Source organism: Oncorhynchus mykiss, chromosome 1 (genome assembly GCF_057628025.1).
Source record: "Oncorhynchus mykiss isolate SJ-2025 chromosome 1, ASM5762802v1, whole genome shotgun sequence".
Lineage (NCBI taxonomy): Eukaryota > Metazoa > Chordata > Actinopteri > Salmoniformes > Salmonidae > Oncorhynchus > Oncorhynchus mykiss.
In genome coordinates, this window is record NC_143022.1 from 70,403,317 (window position 1) to 70,428,098 (window position 24,782).

At 44.2% G+C, this 24,782-nt stretch overlaps 1 protein-coding gene across 3 annotated transcripts; it reads right to left on the reverse strand.

The window, feature by feature from the left end:
* acss1 (acyl-CoA synthetase short chain family member 1) lies at positions 1 to 24,506 on the reverse strand. 3 transcript variants are annotated; one of them, XM_021608834.3, is made up of 14 exons: positions 23,065 to 24,506; positions 22,713 to 22,809; positions 21,052 to 21,251; positions 19,209 to 19,384; positions 18,592 to 18,744; positions 17,583 to 17,730; positions 16,579 to 16,716; positions 16,013 to 16,105; positions 14,964 to 15,076; positions 7,001 to 7,127; positions 2,508 to 2,635; positions 2,279 to 2,342; positions 1,575 to 1,696; positions 1 to 1,232 (listed from the first exon to the last, which is right to left on the reverse strand). In XM_021608834.3, exons 1-14 carry the CDS (start codon positions 23,423 to 23,425, stop codon positions 1,053 to 1,055), a joined length of 2,100 nt encoding a protein of 699 aa, XP_021464509.2. In that variant the 5' UTR covers positions 23,426 to 24,506; the 3' UTR covers positions 1 to 1,052. The 3 variants fall into 3 exon arrangements, with proteins under 3 accessions (XP_021464509.2, XP_090094042.1, XP_090094046.1); XM_090237916.1 differs by having other exon boundaries at positions 1,398 to 1,696; XM_090237920.1 differs by having other exon boundaries at positions 22,713 to 22,861; positions 23,065 to 23,575.
* Between the last annotated feature and the right edge of the window lie 276 nt (positions 24,507 to 24,782).

Here is a 24,782-nt window from a genome sequence, read left to right on the forward strand (position 1 = left end):
GTGTTTCAATCAAGTGAACACGTCCTTGAGCATTTATTTTTATTTCATAACATTTGTTAAAATAGGACCTTTATAAAGATAACATATATAAAACACCATTATTCTGGATGAATTATTCATAATTTATTACAGCGCCTTTTCTTATTTAAAATATGTACTATGCAGAAATCGCCATTTCCTGGTTGATAAAAGTCTAATTGTTCGCCTAATTTCAGTTGATGTGACAAAACAAGCAGGTAAAGTAATTTTACCATCTAAACCCCTGTGAAATATATTTTTCATAAAAATATATTGTATTTTCAGCTGTTTGAAGCTGGTGAACAAAACTGAAAGTTAAAAGACCCAAAAACGAAACTTAAGAAGGGGAAGCATAGAAATAGCGCACAAAGAAAAAATACCACTTCTTAGACTTACATATTGCAGCTTTAAAGATAACTGCCTTTAAAAAGCAAGAATCCATTTGAAAACTGCATATGTGACATCTATATGAGTAAGAAACAGTTATTCTAGTGTCAAAATTGACTACAAAGTGTAAATCTGATAATTTTGTTCATAAAGTCAGTCTCTTCTAAAACAGAGTTTGGAACATCGGTGCATCACAACATGTAAATAAATGAAAGTTGTGTTTTGATTTTAAAATGTCCATTGGCCTACTAACATGGGCTGAACAACGGTCAGGAAACATACATCCCAGACTGAAATCTTGTTTTTCTAATGAGCAACAGAAAAACACCCGTGCCAATCGGCGTGGCTCTTTAAAAAACAAAGTTAAAAAATACTGTGCATTTGATAATCTTAATCTCTCACGAGAGATTAGCCTTATGATAATGATTCTTAAAGGGAAAGAAAGGGGTGTACTGTGTATCTTGAGTGTCTTGTGTCTTATATAAATGAGCCATACATAGTGAACAACTGAAGGACTGTGGTCAAAAAACTGACTCAGTTTCAGCACAGTATAAAATTCAGAATGGAGTGAGTGAAGTGAGCTGTTACTCAAGTGACCAGTGCCAAGTTGCCAACACAACGTCTTAGCAGTGATAAAGCCTACTTCATTATTTATTCTGAGATGTCAGGCTCTTGTACTGGGCATGGGCCTTGATGATCTCTGCGACAACAGATGGGTCATCCAGAGTGGACACATCGCCCAGGTCTCCTGTCTGCTCCATAGCCACCTTCCGCAGGATTCTCCTCATGATCTTCCCAGAGCGTGTCTTGGGAAGTCTCTTCACTAACTGAAAGAGGTCAAACGACAGATAGATGAAAGAAACCATCTATTATTAGTTTAAAACAAATGCCATTTCCATATAATAGGATCTTCAACAACAGCAATTTTACATACTGCCTTGAATAACAGGAATGCACAGTTTAGTAACCACAAACAGCGTGAATGTCCTCACCAGAAAGTGGTCAGGGACAGCGTACTTTGTTTGTTATCTTAGTGGCCCCAGGCCTCTCAGATCTTTAACGACTGCTGTCTGGTTCAGGGCATATACTAGGATCTTCAACAACAGCAGTTTTACATACTTATCATAAATGCACAGTTTAGTAATCACAAGCAGCATGAATATCCTCACCAGAAAGTGGTCAGGGACAGCATACTTTGCTATCTTAGCGGCCACCAGGCCTCTCAGCTCTTTAACGACTGCTTTGTGGTTCAGGGAAGGGTCTTCTTTCAAAACCACAAAGGCAAAGGGAACTGTTGTACAAGGGAAGGAAAACATGCAACAAAGCATTGATAGAATGTAACTATGAATTGCAAGTTGTAAATAAGCTTCAATGCACTTGATCGTCATATAGATGTACACATATGTAATTTCAGTGTACATAGATATATACATATGTAATTTTAGCAATCTTGATCTTCTTTTGGTTAGTATGTGGGTTGGTTTAATCTCATGAAGAGCACCACATATTCCCTTTACAAGGTGGTGCTGATTGTCAAGAGTTTACCAAGAACAAACTTCTAAGGACTTTCTCAGGGTATATCATTGACCTCAGTAACTGTTCGTTTAGTTTTGGGTATATTACACTAGTATTGACACACCTGAAGGCTAGTGCCTATTCCACTCAAGGGGAACAGTGGCTAGATTCAAGGAGAGATTTGACTCAAAGCTAAAAAGCTTTCCATTTCCTGGTGTACTATTATTCAACGGTTTAGAAGCCATTTCAAAGCTCCAGAAATATCCAATTCACATACATACTGTAACAAATGTGTATTGTGCGTGTTAATGTGGGATGATAGTGGTTTTGCACTGTATGTCTATATTTTTATTCTTACCCTCTCCTTTGATATCATGGGAAATACCAATCACCGCAGTCTCAGGAACTGCTGGGTGTTCATCCTAATAGACAGAAGACAACCATTCAAGAAATGTATAAGAAATCCCCATTGACAACAACAGTACAGTGACTCTTTCACATAATCATGATATTGATTTTATTAGTGAGTCAACTGAACATACAGCTGCCATTCATGTAACAAATAGGCTAGGTGTGTTAGTTCTTACCAGGGCATCCTCAATTTCAGCAGTACCCAATCGGTGGCCACTAATGTTGATTACGTCATCCATACGCCCAGTTATCTGATAGTAGCCTTCTTTAGACCGATATGCTCCATCCCCAGTGAAGTAATGACCTGGAATAGAATCAACTCCAAAGCTCACACTTGGGTAATAAACAGTGACCTAAGGTGTCTTAGTAATCGTTATCTTAACAATGTCAACACTGTTTGCCATGTTAGACAAATATACTGGTATTATTTTTTAGCCCGCTATCTCAAATCAAATCCAAATCAAATTTGATTGGTCACGTACACATATTTGCAGATGTTATTCGCAGGTGCAGCGAAATGCTTATGTTTCTAGCTCCAACGGGGCAGTAATACCTAACAATACACATACATTTAAATAAAACAATTAAGAAATATCATAATTAACAAGGAATCCAAAATATAAATAAACTGTATACACTGAGTGTACAAAACATTAAGAACACATTCCTTTAACCCGTCTCATCCCCTTCATCTACACTGATAGAAGTGTATTTAACAAGTGACATCAATAAGGGATCATAGGTTTCACCTGCATTCACCTGGTCAGTATATGACATGGAAAGAGCAGGTGTTCATAATGTTTTGTGCACTCAGTGTATAATTGTGTAAATAGACATTATGGACAGCATATGAATAAAAAAAAGTTGTGTAAAGCAGTAGTTATATAGGATGAGCGTAGACTAAAATAAAGTATATAAACTCAGCAAAAAAAGAAACGTCCCTTTTTCAGGTCCCTGTCTTTCAAAGATAATTCGTAAAAATCCAGATCTTCATTGTAAAAGGTTTAAACACTGTTTCCCATGCTTGTTCAATGAACTATCAACAAGTAATGAACATGCACCTTTTGAACGGTCGTTAAGACACTAACAGCTTACAGACGGTAAACAATTAAGGTCACAGTTATGAAAACTTAGGACTCTAAAGAGGCCTTTCTACTGACTCTGAAAACACCAAAAGAAAGATGCCCAGGGTCCATGCTCATCTGCGTGAACGTGCCTTAGGCATGCTGCAAGGAGGCATGAGGACTGCAGATGTGGCCAGGGAAATAAATTGCAATGTCCGTACTTTGAGACGCCTAAGACAGCGCTACAGAGAGACAGGAGGGACAGCTGATCGTCCTCGCAGTGGCAGACCACGTGTATTGCCGTACCAGGCGGTTATACAGCCCGACAGGATGCTCTCAATGGTGCATCTGTAGAAGTTTGTGAGGGTCTTGGGGTGCCAAGGCAAATTTCTTCAGCCTCCTGAGGTTGAAGAGGCGCAGTTGCGCCTTCTTCACCAAACTGTCTGTGTGAAATTTACCATTTCAGGTTGTCAGTGATGTGCACGCAGAGGAACTTGAAGCTTTTCACCCTCTCAACTGCTGCCCCGTCGATGTGGATGGGGGGGTGCTCTCTCTGCTATCTCCTGAAGTCCACGATCATCTCCTTAGTTATGTTGACGTTGAGGGAGAGGTTATTTTCCTAGCACCACTCCACCAGGGCCCTCATCTTCTCTTTGCCACTGTAGATTACGATCTACCATTTTCAAATTGATTTCACAAAAATACCTATTTTCTAAAGCTATAGACTTCTGTAACCATAAAAGCGTTGGTTTCATGCATGTTAACATTAGAAGCCTCCTCCCTAAGTTTGTTTTATTCACTGCTTTAGCACACTCCGCAAACCCGGATGTCCTAGCCGTGTCTGAATCCTGGCTTAGTAAGGTCACCAAAAATCCTGAAATTTCCATCCCTAACTATAATTTTTTCTGAGAAGATAGAACTGCCAAAGGGAGCGGAGTTGCAATCTACTGCAGAGATAGCATCCAGAGTTCTGTCATACTATCCAGGTATGTGCCCAAACGATTCGAGCTTCTACTTTTAAAAATCCACCTTTCCAAAAACAAGTCTCTCACCGTTGCCGCTTGTTATAGACCCCTCTCGGCCCCCAGTTGTGCCCTGGACACCATATGTGAATTGATCGCCCTCCATCTATCTTCAGAGTTCGAACTGTTAGGTGACCTAAACTGGGACATGTTTAACACCCTGGCCGTCCTACAATCTAAGCTAGATGCCCTCAACCTCACACAAATCATCAAGGAACCTACCAGGTACAACCCTAAATCGGTAACCATGGGCACCCTCTTAGATATCATCCTGACCAACCTGCCCTCTAAATACACCTCTGCTGTCTTCAACCAGGATCTCAGTGATCACTGCCTCATTGCTTGCGTGTGTACTGGGTCCGTGGTCAAACGACCACCCCTCATCACTGTCAAACGCTCCCTAAAATACTTCAGCGAGCAGGCCTTTCTAATTGACCTGGCCCGGGTTTCCTGGAAGGATATTGACCTCATCCCGTCAGTAGAGGATGCCTGGTTGCTCTTCAAAAGTGCTTTCCTCTCCATCTTAAATAAGCGTGCCCCATTCAAAAAATGTATAACCAAGAACAGATATAGCCCTTGGTTCACCCCAGACTTGACTGCCCTTGACCAGCACAAAAACATCCTGTGGCGTTCTGCATTAGCATCGAGTAGCCGCCGCGATATGCAACTTTCCAGGGAAGTCATGAACCAATGCTCAGTCAGTTAGGAAAGCTAAGGCTAGCTTTTTCAAGCAGAAATGTGCTTCCTGTATCACTAATTCCCAAAGGTTTTGGGACACTAAAGTACATGGAGAATAAGAGCACCTCCTCCCAGCTGTCCACTGAACTGAGGATAGGAAACACTGTCACCACCGATAAATCTAAGCATAATAAGCATTTTTCCATGGCTGGCCTTGCTTTCCACCTGGCTACCCCTACCCTGGCCAACATCTCAATACCCCCTGCAGCAACTTGCCCAACCCCCAACCCCCCGCTTCTCCTTCACCCAAATCCAGACAGCTGATGTTTAGAAAGAACTGCAAATCAGCTGGGCTAGACAATCTGGACCCTTTCCTTCTAAAATTATCCACCGAAATTGTTGCAACCCCTATTACTAGCCTATTCCACCTCTCTTTTGTATCGTCTGAGATCCCCAAAGATTGGAAAGCTGCCTCGGGCGTCCCCCTCTTCAAAGGGGGAGACACTCTAGACCCAAACTGTTAAAGATCTATATCCATCCTGCCCTGCCTTTCTAAAATCTTCGAAAGCCAAGTTAATAAACAGATCACCGACCATTTCGTATCCCACCGTACCTTCTCCACTATGCAATCTGGTTTCCGAGCTGGTCATGGGTGCACCTCAGCCACGCTCAAGGTCCTAAACGATATCCTATCCTCCATCGATAAAAGGCAGTACTGTGCAGCCGTCTTCATCGACCTGGCCAAGGCTTTCGACTCTGTCAATCACTGCATTCTTATCGGCAGACTCAATAGCCTTGGTTTCTCAAATGACTGACTCGGGCCGACTCTTTACTCTATATATATATCAATGATGTCGCTCTTGCTGCTGGTGATTCTCTGATCCACCTCTACGCAGACAACACCATTCTGTATACATCTGGCCCTTCTTTGGACACTGTGCTAACAAACCTCCAGATGAGCTTCAACGCCATACAACACTCCTTCCGTGGCCTCCAACTGCTTTTAAATGCTGGTAAAACTAAGTGCACGCTCTTCAAACGATTGCTGCCTGCACCCTCCCGCCCGATTAGCATCACTACTCTGGACGGTTCTGACCTAGAACATGTGGACAACTCTAAATACCTAGGTGTCTGGTTAGACTGTAAACTCTCCTTCCAGACTCACATTAAGCATCCCCAATCCAAAATTAAATCTAGAATTGGCTTCCTATTTCTGAACAAAGCCTCCTTCACTCATGCCGCCAACATAGGATAGTCAGTAAAACTGACTATCCTACCAATCCTTGACTTCAGTGATGTCATTTACAAAATAGCCCCCAACACTCTACTCAGCAAACTGGATGTAGTCTATCACAGTGCCATCAGTTTTATCACCAAAGCCCCATATATTACCCACCACTGCAACCTGTATGCTCTCGTTGGCTGGCCCTCACTACATATCCGTCGCCAAACCCACTGGCTCCAGGTCATCTATAAGTCTTTGCTAGGTAAATCCCCGCCTTATCTCAGCTCACTGGTCACCATAGCAACACCCACCCATAGCACGCGCTCCAGCAGGTATATTGCGCTGGTCATCCAACAAAGCCAACACTTCCTTTGGCTGTCTTTCCTTCCAGTTCTCTGCTGCCAATGACTGGAACGAATGGCAAACATCTCTGAAGCTGGCGTCTTATATCTCCCTCTCTAACTTTAAGCCTCAGCTGTCTGAGTAGCTTACTGATCACTGTACCTGTACATAGCCTACCTCCCTACTCTTCTACATTTCTGCTTTGCTTTATCTTGGCCAGGTCGCAGTTGTAAATGAGAACTTGTTCTCAACTGGCCTACCTGGCTAAATAAAGGTGATATAAAATAAATGTAAAAAAAGAGAGGAGCCCACAGGGAAATGGAATTAGGCCAACTCACCAGGATATGGTTTGAAGTATGCATCCACAAATCTCTTGTGGTCCCCAAAGATGGTCCGGGCCATTCCAGGCCATGGTTGGCCAATACAAAGGGCTCCACTGACATCATTTCCTGATATAGGCTTACCCTGTTGGTGATAAAAGGAATGAATCAAATGAATCAAACATTTTAATAACTTATTAGGTTCTCACACAATAAAACATTTGAATTAATAAAATGAATCAGTATAGAATGTAAACAAACATTATGTCATGTATTGTCATGTTGTGTCTTGTTTCTGTCCTTTCCCTTCACCCTGTCTCCCTCTGCTGGTCGTTATTAGGTTACCTTTTCTCCCCCTCTTTCCCCCAGCTGTTCCTTGTCTCCTCCTAACTACCTCGTCACCCCTTTTCCCACCTGTTCCCTTTTTCCCTCTGATTAGTCCTCTATATCTCTCTCTGTTTTTGTTCCTGTCTTTGTCGGATTCTTGTTTGTGTTATTCATGCCTGAACCAGACTATCGTCATGTTTGCTGCAACCTTGTCCTGTCCTGTCGGAATCTGCCGGTCCATCTGAGCCTACGTTTGTTTTGTTATTAAAGAAGCTCTGTTTACGTTAATTCGCTTTTGGGTCCTCATTCACGCACCTAACAGAAGAATCCGACCAAGAATGGACCCAGCGACTTCGGATCCTCTCCACTCAGCCGTCGAGATCCAGGGAGCGATGCTAGGCAGACACGAGCAGGAATTGTCTGCTGCTCGACATGCCGTTGAGACCCTGGCCACCCAAGTCTCCAACCTCACAGAACAGGTTCACCATCTCCGCCTCGATCCACCGGCCACTTCCAGGGCTTTCGAATCTCCGGAGCCCAGAATCAATAACCCGCCGTGTTACTCTGGGGAGCCCACTGAATGCCGCTCGTTCCTCACCCAGTGTGATATTGCGTTTTCTCTCCAGCCCAACACTTACTCCAGGAGCACTGCTCGTGTCGCCTACGTCATATCTCTCCTTACTGGACGGGCTCGTGAGTGGGGCACGGCAATCTGGGAGGCAAGGGCTGAGTGTACTAACCAGTATCAGGACTTTAAGGAGGAGATGATACGGGTTTTTGATCGATCTGTTTTTGGGGAGGAGGCTTCCAGGGTCCTGTCTTCCCTATGTCAAGGTAATCGATCCATAACAGACTACTCTATTGAGTTTCGCACTCTTGCTGCCTCCAGTGGCTGGAACGAGCCGGCTTTGCTCGCTCGTTTTCTGGAGGGTCTCCGCGCAGAGGTAAAGGATGAGATTCTCTCCCGGGAGGTTCCTTCCAGCGTGGATTCCTTGATTGAACTCGCTATTCGCATTGAGCGACGGGTTGATCTTCGTCACCGAGCTCGTGGAAAGGAGCTCGCGTTCTCCGTTGCCCCCCTCTCCGCATCACTACCATCTTCCTCTGCCGGCTCGGGTGCTGAGCCTATGCAGCTGGGAGGTATCCGCATCTCGACTAAGGAGAGGGAACGGAGAATCACCAACCGCCTCTGTCTCTATTGCGGTTCTGCTGGTCATTTTGTCACTTCATGTCCAGTAAAAGCCAGAGCTCATCAGTAAGCGGAGGGCTACTGGTGAGCGCTACTACTCCTGTCTCTCCTTCAAGATCCTGCACTACCTTGTCGGTCCATCTACGCTGGACCGGTTCGTCAGCTTCCTGCAGTGCCTTAATAGACTCTGGGGCGGAGGGCTGTTTTATGGACGAGACCTGGGCTCGGGAACATGACATTCCTCTCAGACAGTTAAGGGAGTCCACGGCCTTGTTCGCCCTGGATGGTAGTCCTCTCCCCAGGATTCAGCGTGAGACGCTACCTTTAACCCTCACTGTTTCTGGTAATCATAGCGAAACCATTTCTTTTTTAATTTTTCGTTCACCTTTTACACCTGTTGTTTTGGGCCATCCCTGGCTAGTTTGTCATAATCCTTCTATTAATTGGTCTAGTAATTCTATCCTCTCCTGGAACGTCTCTTGTCATGTGAAATGTTTAATGTCTGCTATCCCTCCTGTTTCCTCTGTCTCTTCTTCACAGGAGGAGCCTGGTGATTTGACAGGGGTGCCGGAGGAATATCACGATCTGCGCACGGTGTTCAGTCGGTCCAGGGCCACTTCTCTTCCTCCACACCGGTCGTATGATTGTAGTATTGATCTCCTTCCGGGAACCACTCCCCCCCGGGGTAGACTATACTCTCTGTCGGCTCCCGAACGTAAGGCTCTCGAAGATTATTTGTCTGTAGCTCTTGCCGCCGGTACCATAGTCCCCTCCTCCTCTCCCGCCGGAGCGGGGTTTTTTTTTGTTAAGAAGAAGGACGGGTCCCTGCGCCCCTGCATAGATTATCGAGGGCTGAATGACATAACAGTGAAGAATCGTTATCCGCTTCCTCTTATGTCTTCAGCCTTCGAGATCCTGCAGGGAGCCAGGTTTTTCACTAAGTTGGACCTTCGTAACGCTTACCATCTCGTGCGCATCAGGGAGGGGGACGAGTGGAAGACGGCGTTTAACACTCCGTTAGGGCACTTTGAATACCGGGTTCTTCCTTTCGGCCTCGCTAACGCTCCAGCTGTCTTTCAGGCATTAGTCAATGATGTCCTGAGAGACATGCTGAACATTTTTGTTTTCGTTTACCTTGACGATATCCTGATTTTTTCACCGTCACTCCAGATTCATGTTCAGCACGTTCGACGTGTCCTCCAGCGCCTTTTAGAGAATTGTCTTTTTGTGAAGGCTGAGAAGTGCTCTTTTCATGCCTCCTCCGTCACATTTCTCGGTTCTGTTATTTCCGCTGAAGGCATTAAGATGGATCCCGCTAAGGTCCAAGCTGTCATTGATTGGCCCGTCCCTAGGTCACGCGTCGAGCTGCAGCGCTTTCTCGGCTTCGCGAACTTCTATCGTCGTTTCATCCGTAATTTCGGTCAGGTGGCAGCCCCTCTCACAGCCCTTACTTCTGTCAAGACGTGCTTTAAGTGGTCCGTTTCCGCCCAGGGAGCTTTTGATCTCCTCAAGAATCGTTTTACATCCGCACCTATCCTTGTTACACCTGACGTCACTAGACAGTTCGTTGTCGAGGTTGACGCGTCAGAGGTGGGCGTGGGAGCCATTCTTTCTCAGCGCTCCCTCTCTGACGACAAGGTCCACCCTTGCGCGTATTTTTCTCATCGCCTGTCGCCGTCGGAACGTAACTATGATGTGGGAAACCGCGAACTGCTCGCCATCCGCTTAGCCCTAGGCGAATGGCGACAGTGGTTGGAGGGGGCGACCATTCCTTTTGTCGTTTGGACTGACCATAGGAACCTTGAGTACATCCGTTCTGCCAAACGACTTAATGCGCGTCAGGCGCGCTGGGCGCTGTTTTTCGCTCGTTTCGAGTTTGTGATTTCTTATCGTCCGGGCTCTAAGAACATCAAGCCTGATGCTTTATCTCGTCTCTTCAGTTCTTCAGTAGCCTCCACTGACCCCGAGGGGATTCTCCCTGAGGGGCGTGTTGTCGGGTTGACTGTCTGGGGAATTGAGAGGCAGGTAAAGCAAGCACTCACTCAAACTCCGTCGCCGCGCGCTTGTCCTAGGAACCTTCTTTTCGTTCCTGTTCCTACTCGTCTGGCCGTTCTTCAGTGGGCTCACTCTGCCAAGTTAGCCGGCCACCCTGGCGTTCGGGGTACGCTTGCTTCCATTCGCCAGCGTTTTTGGTGGCCCACCCGGGAGCATGACACGCGTCGCTTCGTGGCTGCTTGTTCGGTCTGCGCGCAGACTAAGTCCGGTAACTCCCCTCCTGCCGGCCGTCTCAGGCCGCTTCCCATTCCCTCTCGACCGTGGTCTCACATCGCCTTAGATTTTGTCACCGGACTGCCTTCGTCAGCGGGGAAGACTGTTATTCTTACGGTTGTTGACAGGTTCTCTAAGGCGGCTCATTTTATTCCCCTTGCTAAGCTTCCTTCTGCTAAAGAGACGGCACAAATCATCATCGAGAATGTTTTCAGAATTCATGGCCTTCCGTCAGACGTCGTTTCGGACAGAGGTCCGCAATTCACGTCTCAATTTTGGAGGGAGTTTTGCCGTTTGATTGGGGCTTCCGTCAGTCTCTCTTCCGGCTTTCACCCCCAGTCTAACGGTCAAGCAGAACGGGCCAATCAGACTATTGGTCGCATCTTACGCAGTCTTTCATTTCGCAACCCTGCGTCTTGGTCAGAACAGCTCCCCTGGGCAGAATACGCCCACAACTCGCTTCCTTCGTCTGCGACCGGGCTATCTCCTTTTCAGAGTAGCCTCGGGTACCAGCCTCCGCTGTTCTCATCTCAGTTCGCCGAGTCCAGCGTCCCCTCCGCTCAGGCTTTTGTCCAACGTTGCGAGCGCACCTGGAAGAGGGTCAGGTCTGCACTTTGCCGTTATAGGGCGCAGACTGTGAGGGCTGCTAATAAGCGTAGAACTAAGAGTCCTAGATATTGTCGCGGTCAGAGAGTTTGGCTCTCCACTCAGAACCTTCCCCTTAAGACCGCTTCTCGCAAGTTGACCCCGCGGTTCATTGGTCCGTTCCGTATTGCTCAGATCATTAATCCTGTCGCAGTTCGACTTCTTCTTCCGCGATATCTTCGTCGCGTCCACCCGGTCTTCCATGTCTCCTGTGTCAAGCCCGTTCTTCGCGCCCCCGCTCGTCTTCCCCCCCCCCCCCATCCTTGTCGAGGGCGCACCCATCTACAGGGTCCGTAGGATTTTGGACATGCGTCCTCGGGGCCGTGGTCATCAGTACCTAGTAGATTGGGAGGGGTACGGTCCTGAGGAGAGGAGTTGGGTTCCCTCTCGGGACGTGCTGGACCGTGCGCTGATCAATGATTTCCTCCGTTGCCGCCAGGTTTCCTCCTCGAGTGCGCCAGGAGGCGCTCGGTGAGTGGGGGGGTACAGTCATGTATTGTCATGTTGTGTCTTGTTTCTGTCCTTTCCCTTCACCCTGTCTCCCTCTGCTGGTCGTTATTAGGTTACCTTTTCTCCCCCTCTTTCCCCCAGCTGTTCCTTGTCTCCTCCTAACTACCTCGTCACCCCTTTTCCCACCTGTTCCCTTTTTCCCTCTGATTAGTCCTCTATATCTCTCTCTGTTTTTGTTCCTGTCTTTGTCGGATTCTTGTTTGTGTTATTCATGCCTGAACCAGACTATCGTCATGTTTGCTGCAACCTTGTCCTGTCCTGTCGGAATCTGCCGGTCCATCTGAGCCTACGTTTGTTTTGTTATTAAAGAAGCTCTGTTTACGTTAATTCGCTTTTGGGTCCTCATTCACGCACCTTAACACATTACAAGTGCATTAAAAAAAATCATGCAGCAAGCATGTCACAACAATAATAACAATAAGAATGTGTCTGTTCATAAAGATCAACCTCTACAGTAAAACACATTGCTAACAACAATACATAGAAATTCAGTGCATGAAGGTTATACAGTACTGCGTGTAGTTTTACTGTTAACTGAAATTACTAGTAAAAGACACGGAGAGGGGAAATAAAGTTGAGATCACGTTACCACTCCAACAAAGCCCTGTAAATGTGTTAATCAAGGAAAGGGAAGCATATGCTGGCTAGTTTTAATTGCCATGTGAAAGGCGGTAAGGCGGGTGTGACCCATCTACCACTGTCCCACAATTAGTGTCTAACGTACAGTACTTAGTGCTTTAAAATACCAGTTCAAATCCAAATCTAATTGTATTTGTCACATGTGCCGATGTAGAGCTATATACAGGGAGTACCCAATACCAGATCAATGTGGAGCTATATACAGGGAGTACCAATACCAGATCAATGTGGAGCAACATACAGGGAGTACCAATACCAGATCAACGTGGAGCTATATACAAGGAGTACCAATACCAGGTCAATCTGGAGCTATATACAGGGAGTACCAGTACCAGATCAATGTGGAGCTATATACAGGGAGTACCGGTACCAGATCAATGTGGAGCTATATACAGGGAGTACCAATACCAGATCAATGTGAAGAGGTAAATATGTACATGAAGGCAGGGTAAAGTGACTAGGCATCACGATAGATAATAATAATAAGAGTAAAATACATAACAGAGCAGCAGCAGCAAATGATGAGTGTAAAAGTGTGTGAGTGTGCGTGTGTGTGTAATGTGTACATGTGTTTGTGTTGTGTGTGTGTACGTATGTAGTGTATGTGAATGTGTGGGAGTGTCAAGGTAGTGTGTGTGAGTGAGTGTATATATGGTGTGTATATATAGTCTAGTGGGTGTGCGTAGAGTCAGTGCAGATAGTTCTGGTACCATTTAATTTACTATTTAGAAGTCTGGCTATAGCAATCTTATGGCTTGGGGGTAGAAGCGGTAGCAGAATGAATAGTCTATGACTTGGGTGGCTGGAGTCTTTGGCAATTTTTCAGGGTTTCCTCTGACACCGCCTGTTATAGGGGTCCTCGATGTCATGGAGCTTGGCCCCGGTGATGTACTGGGATGTCCCTACCACCCTCTGTGGCACTTTGCGGTCAAGGGCGGTGCATTTGCCATACCAAGCAGTGATGCAGACAGTCACAATGCTCTCGATGGTGCAGCTGTAGAACTTTTGGAGGATTCGAGGACCCATGCCAAATATTTTCAGCCTCTTGAGGGGGAAGAGGCTTTGCCATGCCCTTTTCACAACTGTGTGTGTGTGTGTGGACCATGTGAAGTCCTTAGTGATGTGTACGCCAATGAACTTGAAGCTCTCGACCTGCTCCACAACAGCTCCGTCAATATGGATGGGGGCGTGCTCTCCCCTCTTTGCACTATAGTCCACGGTCAGCTCATTGGTCTTACTGACATTGAGGGAGAGGTTGTCGTCCTCGCACCACACTGCTAAGTCTCTGACCTCCTCCCTGTAGGCTGACTCATCACCTTTGGTGATCAGGACTCCACCGTCATGTCATCAGCAAACTTGATAATGGTGTTGGAGTCATGCGTGGCCACACAGTCATGGGTGAACAGGGAGTACAAGATGGAACTAAGCACACACCCCTGAGGGGCCCCCGTCTTTACGGTCAGCGTGGCGATGGTGTTGATGCCTACCTTCATCACCAGGGGCCGAGCCACCAGGAAGTATAGGATCCAGTAGCAGAGGGAGGGGTTCAGTCCCAGGGTCCCTAGCTTGGTGATGAGCTTGGAGGGAACTATGGTATTGAACTCTGAGCTGTAGTCTATGAACAGCATTCTCCCATTGTTATTTCCCCTCTTGTCCAGGTGGGAGAGGGCAGTGTTGAAGTGCAATTGAGATTGTGTCATCTATGGATCTGTTGGGGCGGTATGCAAATTGGAGTGGGTCTAGGGTGTCTGGGATGATGGTGTTGATGTGTGTCATGACCAGCCTTCAAAGCACTTCATAATTACAGATCTGAGTGCTACAGGGTGGTAGTCATTTAGGCAGGTTACCTTGGAGCTCTTGGGAACCGGGACGAGGGTGGCCAGCTTGAAACATGTTGGGATTACAGACTGGGACAAGGAGAGATTGAAAATGTCTGTGAAGACACTAGCCAGCTGGTCTGTGCATGCTTTGAGAATGTACCCTGGTATTCCGCCTGGTGGCCTTGTGATTGTTAACCTGTTTTCAACTTTTGAACGACGAACGAGGTCACACAGTTGAGGAGGGGAAGAGTGGAATTTCCTTGGAGCAGTTGGACATGGTCCAGCTTGAATTGTTATACTTTTTATGGCTTCTGAAGAACGAGAGTCCAAAGTCCCAGAATGCCGTCAGAGGAGAATGCGGTAATACCACTGACTACATTTCACAAGGACTTGATTCACAAAAATGGAAGGTAAAACATTTAAGGTTGCGTCTTAATGATGAACATAGAACAAATACATTTGATATTTTTCTCTTAAGTTTTCTCTTAAGTAAAATCTGTTAAAAAAAATTATACAAATTGACCATTTCATTCAGAAAAAGCAAGACAGTTGAATTGATTTGAATTCAGCACAGACAGGTCACCTTCTCCTCCATGAGAACAGGCTGAATGCCAAAGAAGGGCCTCATGGCCATGGCCGGAACAATTTCAGCACCCTTTTCAGCTGGCCTTGGAGCAATACACACACCTCCCGTCTCTGGGGACAGAGAGAGAGAGAGAGAGGAGATGCATGGAGAAGTGCAATAAGGAGGGTTAAAGGGATGTGCAGCTGACATATTGGAGAGTAGTTGATATGTACTGCATTTGACCTAAGTCTGGCTGCGCTACAGATTGTCTATGTTTTGCTGATGGGGAAGAGGGTGAGGGTTGAACCCCTGTGGTTATGGCAAATTAGTAATAAGTGATAATCACCTTAATAAAAAAGGAATTGCAGTACTGTACAAGACAATTACACCTCATTTTGATATTAAGCCTTTGGAAGAACCTCACTCTCCAGCCCCCCTCAAAAGACTTAGCACATACGCCCATGGAGAAAACCCCAGAAAGTGATTTTTGAGGAATTAGGTCATGACCCTCCCCACTTCACTCCTGCCAGTCCTCACTGGAGAGCCTCCACCCGCTGGCGGTTGGGAGAGTCGGGGAGAAGGGGGTAAGTGTGTTGGGGGTGAGGGGGGGGGGTATTTTAATTCATTTTCAGTGCAGATGTACATTGTGCTAATCACAAATTAGGGTTAAACCACCAGTAAACAGAGTATCAGACAGACTTATTGTCTAGATCAGCACAGAAACCACCATAACAAATCAAGATGCGCTTTAGAGGCAGAGCTTTCTCCTCCACCAGCATGCAACATCAGAGCACAGGCGTTGGCATTCATTTGATGCACAAAATAAGCTTGCTTTTCAAGTGATGATTGTCTCCTTCTTACAAACGTAACTTGACCTGATTTTTATATGCCTTTGATAAGCCCTTTGTTCCATGTCATGTAATGTAGCGTATTATGATGTCCTACATGGTAGTGCAATAAAACATGTTAGCTTAATTGTGCATTATAAAATCTCAAAGGCAATTAAAGTTGAAGCATTTACCACATCAAACAACCTTGGCCAAGACATTCAGCCGCCCTGATGTTACCTGTCTGCCACCATGTATCCACTAGGGGGCATCTTCCATCTCCCACCACGTTGTAGAACCACTCCCATGCCTCGTGATTAATAGGCTCCCCCACTGCAAGAAGACAGGTACATTCAATACAGTACACCCAGCTCTGGGCACACTCAGAGCTAGTTTAAGATATTGTGAAATGTACTCTAGGCATAAACATTCTGTATTATTTAGATAATGGGCTACTTTTTTACTAATAGAGTATTTCCGTAATAAGACAATAATAATAAAGATATGAAATGCTTTGAACTGATATGACTTATGAGCATGTTGGCCTATGAATGTGATGATAGCTATAGCCAAGAACTCTGAGATGAATTGCTTATTAAGGTCATTGTAACACTGACAGGAATCACTGGAACCAAGTCAAGTTTCCATAATGCGCAAAGCCACTGACTTTGAATTTGTAATTGAGTTGCAACAATGCAACTCAATTGCATACAGAGCAGTTGATCAGTTATTTCATTCATCTGGTAGGATCAACTGTGTGCTCATTGGCAAATTATTATGCAGGGGGCACTGATCTAGTGTCTCACCAGAGCCGAGGGTCTTGAGGGAGGACCTGTCGTACTTTTTGACCCAGCTCTCCTCATATTTCAGCAGCAGCCTGATGGCAGTGGGAGCACCGTAGAACTGGTTAATGCCCAGACGCTGCACTGTTTCCCAGTATCGCCCTGAGGGGACAAAGGCACATGGTCATTATGGTAAAGGAATACACACACACGCAAAATATATCCTTCCTGTTTCCATAATCCACTAAATAGTGACACAGAAACAAGAACAGGAAATGTCCTATTTTGCCAAGGCTATTGAGGGCATGGGCCAATGTCATATCACTACAAAGTTGACAGCAAACCTTAACAATTAACTATATCACTTTGAAGCACTCCTTCAGTCGACAAGCCTTGGTAATAAACAAAGAAGAAAATTGTCATCAAGACAGTTAATGAGTCACGCAACACTGGAGAAATGCCAGCGAAGCCAGTTACAACTACAGTGATCCACTTTATTCACATTTCTAAGGTTTTCTTGTTGTCCCAAACACTACATATACAAGTTATCCGCGGGTTATAGAAAGAAAAATATTGCGTATTACGGTAATAGTTATACATTAGTTCTAGCACACATAGCAACAGAACGTCTTAACACCTGCATAAATAATATAGAACTTCTAACTTGTCTATAAAAATAGAATCAAAAACAATAATGAATTTTGTCCCTTATTGCCCCTAGCCCAGTGAATAAGTATTCCAATACTGCCAAAAGCTGTGACACCCACCCAGCTGGTAACAAGTCACCTGGCTATCTCTCTGTGGATACGACCTGTAAAACTCTATGACCTCTGGTAAAGAGGACAAGTGAGTAAAAAGCACCAGAAAATAAGGGACAAACTTTGATGCTGTATGTCAAAGTCTCCTGCCAAAGTATCATCTGTCTCAATGTAACAGTTGTAGACACATCTTAATGATTAATAGTGGACGAGTACGTCAATCAGATATTGTCAGGGTGCAGCCCTTGTACTTGTACTGTTATAGCTCACCGGGGTCTGGGTACACAGGAGTGCTCTCAAAGAGGACCGTGGTGGCACCATTACACAGAGGACCATACACCACATAGCTATGACCAGTCACCCAGCCAATGTCTGCCACACAGCCAAACACATCGCCCGGATGGTAGTCGAAGACATACTGCAAGAACAAGAGCACGTAAGGTTAGAGACAAGGTCCATTGAGCAATGCTGTACTTTTCCAGACAATGAAATCATCAAAATTACAAGATTGCGAAATTCTGACTAATTCTGGCTAACGTATACAGGCTTTCCCACACAACATGGCTGCCACATTGATAGTTCTCTGGGCAGAACTGCTTAACAGCCTGGCAACAGCAACAGGTCTCTCTTTGGCATGGTCCCAAGAGGCCCAGTCTGTTTCAGGGGGATACAGATATAAAGCAGCTTTGTCTGTTATTTGAATCTAAACAGCCAACATGCCAAAAAGAGACAGTGCGAGCAATTGCCAAACGTCTGTTCGGGTCTGAGCTGGTAAGCTACTTAGAAATTAGCAGCACATCTCGTGCAGATTCATAGCTGTATTTTCATTCTATTATTATCACTAACAGCATGTAAGCTTTGTGTCTGTCAATCCCACCAAGCACAACATGCTCACCAGCATCGAAAAGCAGGGAGAAAACAGATGTTTTTATTTGTCAGTCAAAGGGGGCTAATTTTGACCCAGAATATGGAATGGGGCTTCTCTCACGAAAGGGGAACACTGAATTCATTGTTCTGATCTAAGCTATGCCAAACCATGTGGCAGAATATTGATATTGTTCAAACTGCCCTGTCTGTAGCCCCCTTTCTGTAGCCCTCATCAAAACATTCTCAGACAACACAGTAATTGGGCCTTCCTCCTCCTTTTATAGTCGGTTCTATTTATCAGCTAAACAGATGCATATTTTCTGCCACATCACCATTTTAAGGAAGGCACCATACCTGCATTTGCTTCTCTAAAGTAAGAAGTATTCCGTAGAGGGGTTAACTGAAGACATACCTGGTGAGTCAGTGCAGCATAGAGCAGATAGCCAGCCTGTGTGTGGACAATGCCCTTGGGCTTGCCTGTACTGCCTGACGTGTGGAGCATAAAAAGCATCTCCTCACTGCCCATAGGCTCTGGAGCACACTGTGCCGACTCACTGGCCATCGCCTGAGACAGAGAGGGAAAGAGTGGGAGACTGGAGGTATGGTTTGGTGATAGGAATGTTTCTTGCAGTGGAATTACTAAATGCAGTGGGATTACACTTGATTTGCTTCAAGTTAAATGTGTGTTATGTCATCATGCTCCTCTCATAGTAGGTCTGTCTATGCACTTTGTTCAACGGGACTGTACACAGGTTGTTCTTGAAGACAAAACACCTCAAGGTGTTTCATCTTGTCAGTGACAATGGCAGATGAAAGGAAAGACAAATAAAGAGATCTTTCATAACAGATCTTAACATGACAGATGACATCGCAAAACGGTTCTCTCAGTTCCCCACTTCCATCTGTGTGCAGAGCTTGGCGGCAATGCAATCTGATCCCGTTACAGGACTGCCACTGGCTTGTCCCGCTACTCAGACTCAGTATTACCTCCTCCATGGCACAATAAGAAGAATGAAGAACAAGTATTACCTCCTCCAATGGGATGTCTAGTTTGCCCATGGGAGTTGGGTTAGTGGTCCTCTGGGCCAGAAACACATGCTGGACATTGGGGCAGTTCTTCACTGCAGCATCTACTGTAGGTTTCAGGTCTATGAACCGGCCTCCCCTCACACCTTGGTTACACGTGATCACAGCTTTACACTGGGCTGCAGGGAGATGGGGAACACAGTCTGAGAGATCTGAGATCATGCGGACACATCACTACACAGTCTAATTGAGAATATGAAGTACTTTGAGAAAATGCAAGCAGCTTCTAACAATTGCAAGATGTCAATAGGCCTAATTGCTATCTGTTGGTTCTCTTTGAGGTTCCACCCCGTTTTTCCTCAGAACAGCCTCAATTCGTTAGGACATGGACTCTACAAGCGTTCTACAGGGATGCTGGCCCACGTTGACTCCAATGCCTCCCACAGCTGTGTCAAGTTGGCTGGATGTCCTTTGGGTGGTGGACCATTCTTGATATAGACAGGAAACTGTTGAGGGTAAAAAACACAGCAGAGCTGCAGTTCTTGACACACTCAAACCGGTGCGTCTGGCACCTACCACCATACCCCATTCAAAGGCACTTAAATATTTTGCCTTGCCCATTCACCCTCTGAATGGCACACATACATGATCCGTGTCTCAAGGGTTAAAAGTCCTTATTTAACATGTCTCTTCCCCTTCAAGAAATGGATTTAACAAGTGACATCTATAATGGATCATAGCTTTCACCTGGATAGTTTGTCATGGAAAGAGCAGGTGTTCCTAATGTTTTGTACACTCAGTACTGTACTGCACATGTTATAAAGGTTTGAGATGACATGCTGCTCCTAGCTTTCTGTCTCATCCTTCAGTTTGTGTCCTAAACTGCTGGCCTTGTGTTTGATCTTTCTAAATTGGCCTGGTTTCTGTCTGACCGCAAAATGCAGCTTGAAATTAAACAGCCCTGCCTAGTCTCATGATGTTAGTAGCATTTGAGTAAAACAGGTTAGTTTCTCACTGGAGTTAAGTTGGGAAAAAGGGGAGGAAACTTGATGACTGGTGTATCCCAGATACAATGGCCAAGAGCATGTTCAATTTAAAAAATCTGACATTGCTCTATGCATAATGACTCACTTGGGAGTGCAGAGAACTTGGCAGCCATTCAGTCAAGCCATTTTAGGGGTCATGGCCATTGGAGCTATATCCTGTTTAACTATCAGACATTCATCCCGTGCCTTTGAATAGAAAAGCTGAAATTCCTGTAAACTCTATGATTACGCTTTATTTAAAGGTGCAAAGCTCAAGTATTATGTCAGCTTTGTATGATTACAGATAACAACCTCGAAAATCTCTCATTTTTTATTTTAACTTGAATAGCTACATGCATGCACAATTTAAATGCCCTTGTGCCCTTCCCTTGTGTTCAGTCAACCATTCAAATGTCATGTTTGGGCTTTAAAGGGAGCATCTGTATACAAAACACAAACGTCCTTGAAATACATTCTTGGGTTACCAACTGGACCATGAGATTAGGAAAGCTAAGGTTAGCTTTTTCAAGCAGACATTTTCTTCCTGTAGCACTAATTTCCAAAAGTTTTGGGACAATGTAAAGTCCATGGAGAATAAGAGCACCTCCTCCCAGCTGCCCACTGCACTGAGGATAGGAAACACTGTCACCACCAATAAATCCATGATAATCGATCATTTCAATAAGCATTTTTCCACGGCTAGCCATGCTTTCCACCTGGCTACCCCTACCCTGGCCAACATCTCAGCACCCCCTGCAGCAACTAACATTTCTAAAGAGTTCATCTCAGTCAAACATGAGTCCAGGCCCAGTATCACTCACCATCCTGAATCCTCCCAGCCAGGGCCTCTGAGCTGAACCCAGCAAACACCACCGTGTGCACAGCACCGATACGAGCACACGCAAGCATGGCAGCCACAGCGATGGGCGACACTGGCATATAAATGGCCACCCGGTCACCTTTGTTGACCCCATGCCTCTTCAGGGTGTTGGCTAGGCGGCAGGTAGTCTCAAGTAGCTCCCTGTAGAAAAGTTGTATAAAGTTCAGACAGAAGTTATTACTTGGAGCAATAGTTACCTCAACTATTGTTGTGTCTGTAAGTTATGTATTCTGTATTGATTCCATCAAACACTATCTGAAGTGTACACTCTTAGGAAAAAAAGGTGCTATCTAGAACCTAAAAGGGTTCTTCGGCTGTCTCCATAGGAGAAGCATTTGAAGAACCATTTTTGGTTCCAGGTAGAACTTTTTGGGGTTCTATTTAGAAGCCTTTCCACAGAGGGTTCTACATGGAAGCCAAAAGGGTTATCCTATGGTGACAACCGAATAAGTATTTTGTTGTAAAATGAGAGTCTTTGAGAACTACTTTAAATCCCTACTCCTTGCAAGCCATATAGGAAGATGTATATTAGTGACTTTGAGGCTCCTTTGAGGCACTGAACAATGGATAACTATGATTAATAATTTTTGGGAGCACTGAAATTACCTTCCAGTACACTTTCAGTTTCATGTCTAGTGAACGTTCAGTTGGACACCCCACAGCTTCCTGTTTACATTCTGATCCAGGAAGCAGCTTTATTGCTGAAAGGCCTCATTTTGAAATCTCACACTACCACCTTACACAATAACTGTGACACCCAGCCAAAAATGATTTTGCAATTTCAACAGCACTTCCTTATAATTTAATCTCATCAACAATAAAGTACATATGGTGTCTCATTCATAATGCAAATTGTAATGGAAGTATTGAAGCCTTCGTGATTTGCTGATTGTTGTAACACAGGACATCATTGAACAAGAGACCCTGGTATCAATTGGTATTCCCTGTATCAATAAAGGTTTAATGTCATGCTATTTATGTACTATACAATATTAAAGTTAACAATATATCCATGCAGATCCAGAACATGGTTCTTATCCAGTTCTTCTTTGGCACAGCTGAACATCTCACTGTGCATATCTAGAGAACTGTTTGGAATATTGTAAATATTTAGATATTACTGCTGAATCTCTGCCATGTTTCCTCCTACCCTTTACAGTATAGCATAAACTAAAAACAAAACAGAACCTAACATGGATACTTGACAGAGGACAAGATGATATTTTTACAGGATACAGATGTAGGATCTTAATGTGATTACCCAGGACATTTTAAACTTGTAGTGTATTTGAGGTTAATAATTCACAATTCCTGTTGCCGCAGGATTATTTTCATGCTGTAGCAAACTGGCTGAAATGAAGATCCTACATCTGGAGGCAATCATCTCTGGTTAAACATCAGTGTGGAATGTGGAGTATTTTGGTTTGATACCTCCTACTCTGTTGCACAGATCAGTATAAATTCCAGCTCCTCTGCTGAATGATGTGGATTAATTCATTCAGATGACTCTAATCTATATCATATCTCAAGCTTTCCAAGATAAGCATTACTTTATAATAGTCCCCCACCCTGTTGAAGGTCCTTGCATAGGCATGAACTTACCTATAGGTGACCTTTACCTCCGTCCCAGGTTCATCCCTCTCCCAGACCAGGGCGACTCTGTCAGGATGCTTGGCAACATGCACATCCAAACAATTCACTGCCAATTAAATGGATGAGCTAATGTAACTTACTGTCCAGTATTTGGGGGGCTGTCCAGTAAGCATAATGTACATTAAACATAGTTAGCAAACCTTAAGATCCACACAAACAAAAACAATACAATAACTTAATCCTAGAAGAAAATAAGGCTTGAGCACGCACTTCCAGTCTATGTAGAAAGGCTGTAATGCAATGGGGTAGTAAATATTTAGTGTTGCCAATAATAATAATAAAAGGGGATGGCAATTCTTACCAGAAACGTTCAACTGTCCCCCAAGAAACCAATTGATTTTCCCACTAGTAATTTCGCAGTCCCTCACTTGATCGAATGGTTTATTCCATGTAAGCCTCTCTTTAGCAATTGATCCCCAAAAGGTTTCCGGATCTTTCACAGACAATTCGTACAACTCGTTGTATGACCATCCAGCGAGATTTGAGCTCAAGTGCGGTGTCAAGTTCGTGTTCCTATCGCCGATACTGGAGACTGTTCGCCTCTGACACTGAACAGGTTTCAGAGAGGTCAATAAAATTCTCTTTCGGTAACTGCCGTTTTTGAAGAATACACTGGCTCTATTTATTATATGTATCAAACTCCCGTTTTTATGTGCAGCCATATTCTGCTCCCCTGCTGCACGCAGAACTTGACCAGAGCCGGATCCTTTTCTTTCAAGCTTCCTTGAGTGGTACAGAAAGGGTGGGAACAAGTCGTTGATGAAAATGTATTATGTAAAGGTCAGTGTTCATGACAGAGGACAGTTAGTTTCAGCACTCACTATCACTAAAGTGTAGCCTAGCCCACTGTTTTCCAAACTGTGGGTCGGGAGTCGGGACATTTTTTGTGCATTGCAACCCCAAAAGTACAAAAAAAAAAAAAAAGAATAGTTAAAATTGGGATGGAAAAACGCTTTCAGTGTAAACTTAAACCACTAAAACCAAATATAAAGTATATAGAAATAATAAGGGACCTATAGAATTGCAGGAAATGTGCTTTAAAACTGCTAAACATTCTCTCTGCTGCCAAGACAGGTTTTACTTATTCTTTGGTCTGTGCATGTGTTTTTAAATGTTTCTATTTCATGTATTGATATGTCCTAGTAGATTGTGGTACATTGTGGTACAAGACTCAAAACTCATCATATTAAAAACAATATGTGTGAAACAAATCATGATTAGCCTATTGAATTTCTGCATATGTGTGATAGTACATTTTAATTCGAATTTTTCATCACCATCTCTTGTAGTCCCCTATAATTAAAAAATAACAACTTTTCAATTTAAACTCTTAAAATATGTTCATATTGGCCACTACTCTGTTATTACATGTATTCTCAAATTCAAGAATGATGCTGCCTCCTAGAGGACCATACAGAAGGGTGAAATTATATTTTTATTTCATCCTGAATGAAATCTCAATCCCATCATCTGGATTAGGGGAAAACAAATGCAATAGTTTCAATGTAACCTGCAAACACACTCCAACACATTGTTCAACAACAATTCTCTGTTCAGTGTGTGATAATATTAGACTGTTTACTCAAATCCCCAGTTGAAATATGAAACTGTATTGGGTTTGGCAATAGTCATATTGTCTAAAATACACTAATATATTAAGCTATGGACAATTATTTCCAGATCTTGCATTAATAGTATGAATTCTAATTAAACCAAAGTGAATAGTTCATTTGTTTAAAAAAAAAAAAACTTTCCAATTTAGACAGAAACAAACTTTTCATCAACACACTGCATAGGCCTATCTACTAAATACGCTTTAGGCTCATAATCTCTTTATAAATGATGTATGTGATATAAAAACACACCATAAAAGATGAATGCTTGTGAACGGAGTAAAACAAACATTTGACAGGCGGTTCCTGCTTGACAAAACAACTGATATTCTGATTAAATTCTGTTCTATAAACGAACACTGTTTTCCATTAGCAGACAATTCCAACAAAAGGCCAGATTATTTGC

Excerpts from the sequence above, each read along its gene's own strand:
- acss1 (XM_021608834.3), bottom strand. The coding sequence starts at position 23,425 with ATGGCTGCACATAAAAACGGGAGTTTGATACATATAATAAATAGAGCC. Across the intron at positions 2,343-2,507 it reads CTGAAATTGAGGATGCCCTG|GATGAACACCCAGCAGTTCC; the intron begins GTAAGAACTAAC and ends TCTGTCTATTAG. Across the intron at positions 1,697-2,278 it reads CCATGATATCAAAGGAGAGG|TTCCCTTTGCCTTTGTGGTT; the intron begins GTAAGAATAAAA and ends CTTGTACAACAG.